The sequence below is a fragment of the Gossypium raimondii genome, chromosome 4, assembly GCF_025698545.1.
Source record: "Gossypium raimondii isolate GPD5lz chromosome 4, ASM2569854v1, whole genome shotgun sequence".
Classification (NCBI taxonomy): Eukaryota; Viridiplantae; Streptophyta; class Magnoliopsida; order Malvales; family Malvaceae; genus Gossypium; species Gossypium raimondii.
Window position 1 is genome coordinate 48,262,539 of NC_068568.1, and position 5,217 is coordinate 48,267,755.

At 32.7% G+C, this 5,217-nt stretch overlaps 1 protein-coding gene across 3 annotated transcripts; it reads left to right on the top strand.

Annotated features, from left to right (window-relative positions):
* Nucleotides 1-524: 524 nt before the first annotated feature.
* On the top strand, nucleotides 525-4,374 carry LOC105779786 (nudix hydrolase 26, chloroplastic). 3 transcript variants are annotated; one of them, XM_012603706.1, is made up of 6 exons: nucleotides 528-735; nucleotides 840-890; nucleotides 1,688-1,780; nucleotides 3,203-3,297; nucleotides 3,777-3,891; nucleotides 3,978-4,374. In XM_012603706.1, exons 1-6 carry the CDS (start codon nucleotides 553-555, stop codon nucleotides 4,041-4,043), a joined length of 603 nt encoding a protein of 200 aa, XP_012459160.1. In that variant the 5' UTR covers nucleotides 528-552; the 3' UTR covers nucleotides 4,044-4,374. The 3 variants fall into 3 exon arrangements, with proteins under 3 accessions (XP_012459161.1, XP_052485738.1, XP_012459160.1); XM_012603707.2 differs by lacking the exon at nucleotides 840-890 and having other exon boundaries at nucleotides 525-735; XM_052629778.1 differs by lacking the exon at nucleotides 840-890 and having other exon boundaries at nucleotides 525-702.
* The last annotated feature ends 843 nt before the right edge of the window (nucleotides 4,375-5,217 follow it).

Here is a 5,217-nt window from a genome sequence, read left to right on the forward strand (position 1 = left end):
TCTAAGCTCTATTGTGGTAGTTAAGAACTAATTTCAGCCATTGATATAATTCGCTCTATATCGTTGGATCAAGAGAAGCTCAACTACAAATAGAACCCTCCCCCTTCATTTTTAATCACTTCATTATTGAGTTAATAATTTTAAGAGTATTTACTCAAACACTTGATATGCTATTATTTTTTATACTTTTTTATTTGATTCAAGTCTCTTTGTCTTTTCGAGTTGCTTCTACTTTATTTTGGTTTCTTAGAGAAATTCTTTAGTGAATTTTCATTTTCGAGAGTAAGATTAACTTAAGAAAATTTAAAGTAAAAGAATCACTTAAAACCATACAATTTGCCCGACTTAAATTTTAACCCTGTGACATATGGTAGTTGTAGAGCATGGTGCTAAGGTTTTTGTGGGATGGGTTTTTGGGCTTCTTTGTTGTATCACTTGCTTTGATTTTTTTTTTTTTAACTGAGATATTTTTTGAAAAAAAAAAAAAAAGAAGGCAAATATAGTTGGGTTTTTATTTTGAAATGGAAGCTAAAAAGAAAATCGTGGAAATAAATGGCTGTATTATGGCGGTCCTTTTCCCTTTACTCCCCTTTCCATCTTAGTGTCCCTCCCAAGCCCATTTATTCATATTCCTCTCAATCCTCCTGTACTTGCTCTTCCTCCTCCTCCATGGAAGCCCCCCCTCAAGGTTACAGGAGAAATGTGGGTATTTGTCTCATCAATTCCTCCAAAAAGGTCTTTAATTTACTACCTTCTGTTTTTCTTTTGTGGGTTTTGTATTATGATGAATTTATTCATTTGACACTCCCCTTTTCTTCCATCCCCCCCTATTTTTGTAGATTTTTTCTGCCTCGAGACTAGACATTCCCAGTGCTTGGCAAATGCCTCAGGTTTCCCTTTTGTTGTGATTTTATTTCTCTCTAGTTTTCCTTTTTTGTCTGTCTAACAGTATTCCTAGTTAATCGAATTGGCTTTGATTATAGCTATGGCAGCAATTATTATTATTATTATTATTATTATTATTATTATTATTATTATTATTAATTTAAGAATTGTTTGGACTGAGGGGAGGGGAAGGAAAGATGGAGAAGGGGGAAACCCTCTCCTTGTTTGGGTAAATTTTGATTTAGGAAGGAAAGCAAGGGCAAAAAGTCACTTTCTGTTATTAGATTCCAAGGGAATTTTATTTTAATAAAATTTTGCAGGTGATTTGCCTTCACTTTATTTCATTCACATTAATAGACCTTTAAGTGAGGACCCCTTGAGACAGTGCTCTGTATCTTTGACTATTGCTCTATTTACTTGAGTTCTGATAAATGAAAACCATAATAAGTTTATGAAATTTTATGGCATAGCCGTCTCCTTGATGATTACAATGGAGATTTTGCTTCCTGTGTTCAATATGAATTCTCTAGGCTCTCTCTCCTCTTGGCTTTGTCTCATTTCTATCTCATCATCATTCAAATCTGTTTAGCTGCTTCTCCTCCTTCGTTATCTTTGATCCTTTTGAATAACATTCTTGTCCGCCTACAGTCTGGAGCTCCACTACTATGGAAGTTGAACATTTTGAATAATGAGCCATATCGTGCAGTTATCATCACTTTGAAACTTCTGTTTCTATAGGAGCTGTTTTACGAACATAAAAATTTACTCAAATTTGCATTACATGATATTTAATGATGTACAGGGTGGGATTGATGACAATGAAGATCCAAAAGTTGCAGCCCTCAGAGAATTAAAGGAAGAAACAGGTGTTAGCTCAGCTGAAATTCTCGCAGAGGTTTGTTTTTAAAGACATCCTTTGTTTTTTCTTCTTAACAATTGCGTTGGTATTTTGTTTTATCCTGCTAGCATTACTAGTGGATATGTTTTAGTTAATTTGATCTTTCTAGAAACTAGTCCTTTGCACACCCACACCACTATGTGAGTGAAAATGAATAACTTTGTCATTGGATAAATGTTTAAAGAATTTATAATTTTCTGAAAACTATAAAAGAGAGGAGCTGTTGGTCCAGATACTACTAATAAGGAAAAGTAAAACACTAATATACCGTTACTATTGTATTTCTCTTATTATAAGTTAAATCTTTACGGAAATTGACTCATGATCTCAAACTCAATCAAAAGTTTTATGTATACAAGCATAGTAATATTGTATATTTCAAACAGCTACTTGGGTTCCGCTTGGATTTCATAATTTAGATGCTTCAATATTGTGCCTTTTTATATTTACCATTATTCTTTACCACAAAATTTTGACAGCTGCTTCTAAACTAGTAAACTTTGAAATCTAAATGTCTATGTGGGCTCATGTCTCTAGTGTATCAATGATAATGTAATTTAATCCCTGGAATTGATGTTCGGAAACTCATTTTAGATTGAAAAACTGAAATTTTCTATGCATTCATAACCCAAAGGTCACGATAATCTTGACAGTTAATCAGGTGGTGGATGTTCTTACACACAGAAGTCGGCAAACTGTTTCTCTAAGTGCTTACTGTTTGGAATGAAATGGTGCAATGCATTTTGAACCATCAATATAGTGGGGCATGTGTGTTTTTTAAGTTATTGACCGGTTGGAAGAAGTCAGTGCTCTTTTCATCATTCTATTTTCTCATCTTTCACATTACATTCATGATTTATTAGTTGAAATCTAATGATGCCAGGCTAAGGTCAGTGATACTACCATAAAATTCTGAAAAAAAGGGGTGGGTATGAGTTATTTTATAGGCTGGATAACCTGCTTTGCAGCAAATTTTTTTTGGATAGATTCACATTCACTTAGACTTCAATGGAGAAAAGCTGAGTTGTAGTTTTTAACCTAAGAAACAAATGATTGTAGTTCTTTTTTATACTGTGACGGACTGACATAATTGGTGTATATATATAAGTTAAAAGAAAATTGAGGGTTTATGTGCTTTTGTAGGTAGTAGTTAGAGGAATAGTGAGAAAGTGTTTTAGTGGCATCTGTTTTTCTCCCTCGTGTTTCAATGTCCAACACCTTTTAACATATATACAAGGATGTCCAACTCATATTTATGTTTAAATTTTCACTAGTAGCTACTGTGTTCATGAGTTTTACTATATTTGTTGCTTTGCATACGTTATTGAGATTGCTTTCTCCCTTTATTTCAAATTCTGTTTTTTTCTTCTCATTTTTGTACTACCTGGAGTGTGTCCATTTATTGGTTCTGCCATGCAGGTACCTTATTGGCTGACATACGACTTCCCACCAGAAGTCAGGGAAAAACTGAAACATCAGTGGGGATCAGACTGGAAAGGTCAAGCTCAAAAGTGGTGAGTGCTTGAATCAGCCTTAACGTACATAATTTGCACTACATGTATGGACTGGAAGGCGAAATATTAAGTTGGCTGTATTAGGTTTGTAGAGAATGAGGCAACTCGTAAATGGTATGCTTTCTCAAATATGCATCAATAAGCCTCAATGTCCAAATATATATATATGTAGTAATGTAACTACACACACACAGCATGCATGTGGCCATGCACTTTTTCTGTGTCACTGTCTGTCTTAGACATCATAAAGCTTAACTTTTGATGAGTGAAGTTAGATTAGACCAATCATTCCATTGCGTCTTAAATTGGATTTTGGTAGAGAGCAGAAGCAAGTTGGAACCTGGCAACAGCTTTCCAAGTTTATTCCATAATTATATAGTAGATGCATGATGGCAGTGGTTTCAAAAGTGAGATGTCCAACTATTGATATAATATTCCCTGTTTGTTTGATTTTCGATGCCATGTGAAATAACAAACAGGTTTCTCCTTAAATTCACGGGGAAAGAAGAAGAAATCAATCTTCTGGGTGATGGGACTGAGAAACCTGAGTTTGGTGAATGGTCTTGGATGACACCAGAGCAAATAGTTGAGCATGTGAGTACTCCACTACTACTAAGTTAGTCCTGCCATTAGAGGCAGATTTTGGCTATTGAATAGTTTATTTGCTCATGTTGTTTCAGGCAGTGGATTTCAAGAAACCTGTTTACAATAAGGTTTTGGAAGTTTTCACTCCCTACCTCCATTGATATTTGCAAACATCACCATTTCTAATGTGTTGAGATCATAGTTGGATACAATAATTTGGATTCAGAGTCAGGATTGAGCACGATTACTACGGTTTGATGGTAAGAGGTTAGTTCTTACTATCTGTAAAATAAATGCTCCATGAATTTTGGAATCTAGACCTTGGCCCGGTTGGTTGGTGTTTATTTTACTTGGACTTGGATGTGTAATTTTTCTTTTCAAGTTCTTCCATGAAATTGGAAAGTCATTGGAGGTTCATATCTCCATACTTATGTTGGACACAAATATTGAATATGGGTACTTAAAAAAGAATTACACAGAGAGTTGGAACAACATAGGTTCATATAATCACCATTTTACTTTTTTAAATTTAAAAAATTCATTAAGTTGTTACCACAATTAAAATTATTCTGTTAAATTTATTAGTTTTATATTTTTTTTAAAAAACATTCACTTGGTAGTGATGAAGTAAAAAATAATATTGAAAATATTGATATGGATTTTTAAAAAAAAATTAAAACACTATTTGATTTCATCATTAACGGCAGCCATTATCACAATGTGCTACTCATCTCTTCCAAATTCATAGAAATAGTAAGTCCTCACATGAATCAAGCACTTTAGTAGCATAAATTTTGTAACTTTATAGCTACTGCAACATATATGAATGATGGTTATTTGTCATCTAAGGTGCATACTGCAACATTCAGTAGAAAACCAGCAGCAACAGCAGAGAGGGAGAGGGGGGATGGGATGGATTTTTATTTTATTTAATATTAATATAACTATATTTATTTAAAGATAATATAAATATTAAAATAACATTTAAATTTATTATATATTTTTAAAATTTTTTATTTTGATATGTTTTTTGAATTTCTTATTATATTTTTTGAATTTTTAAAATTAAAATCAAATTAATTAAAATCATTTGTAAATTTTGAGGATTAATTTTTTAAAAGTATAACTAAATCAATATAATACTCAGTATTGATTAATATTTTGAGGATTAAATTTTGATGACTAAAATTATTATTGTATTGATATTTTTTTTACTGCCACGTCACCAATTAGGCATTTGCAAAAGCTTTGTTAATTCTCCAATACTCAGTAGGCGAAAGGAAGCATACCTGTTAAATCCTTTTTGCTGCAAACCAAAAAAAATAAAGCGTTGCC

Bases quoted from the DNA above. Each gene is read 5' to 3' on its own strand.
- LOC105779786 (XM_012603706.1), top strand. From the start codon at position 553: ATGGCTGTATTATGGCGGTCCTTTTCCCTTTACTCCCCTTTCCATCTT. The intron at 891-1,687 runs GTTTCCCTTTTG...AATGATGTACAG, and splicing joins GTGCTTGGCAAATGCCTCAG to GGTGGGATTGATGACAATGA. The intron at 3,892-3,977 runs GTGAGTACTCCA...ATGTTGTTTCAG, and splicing joins CAGAGCAAATAGTTGAGCAT to GCAGTGGATTTCAAGAAACC.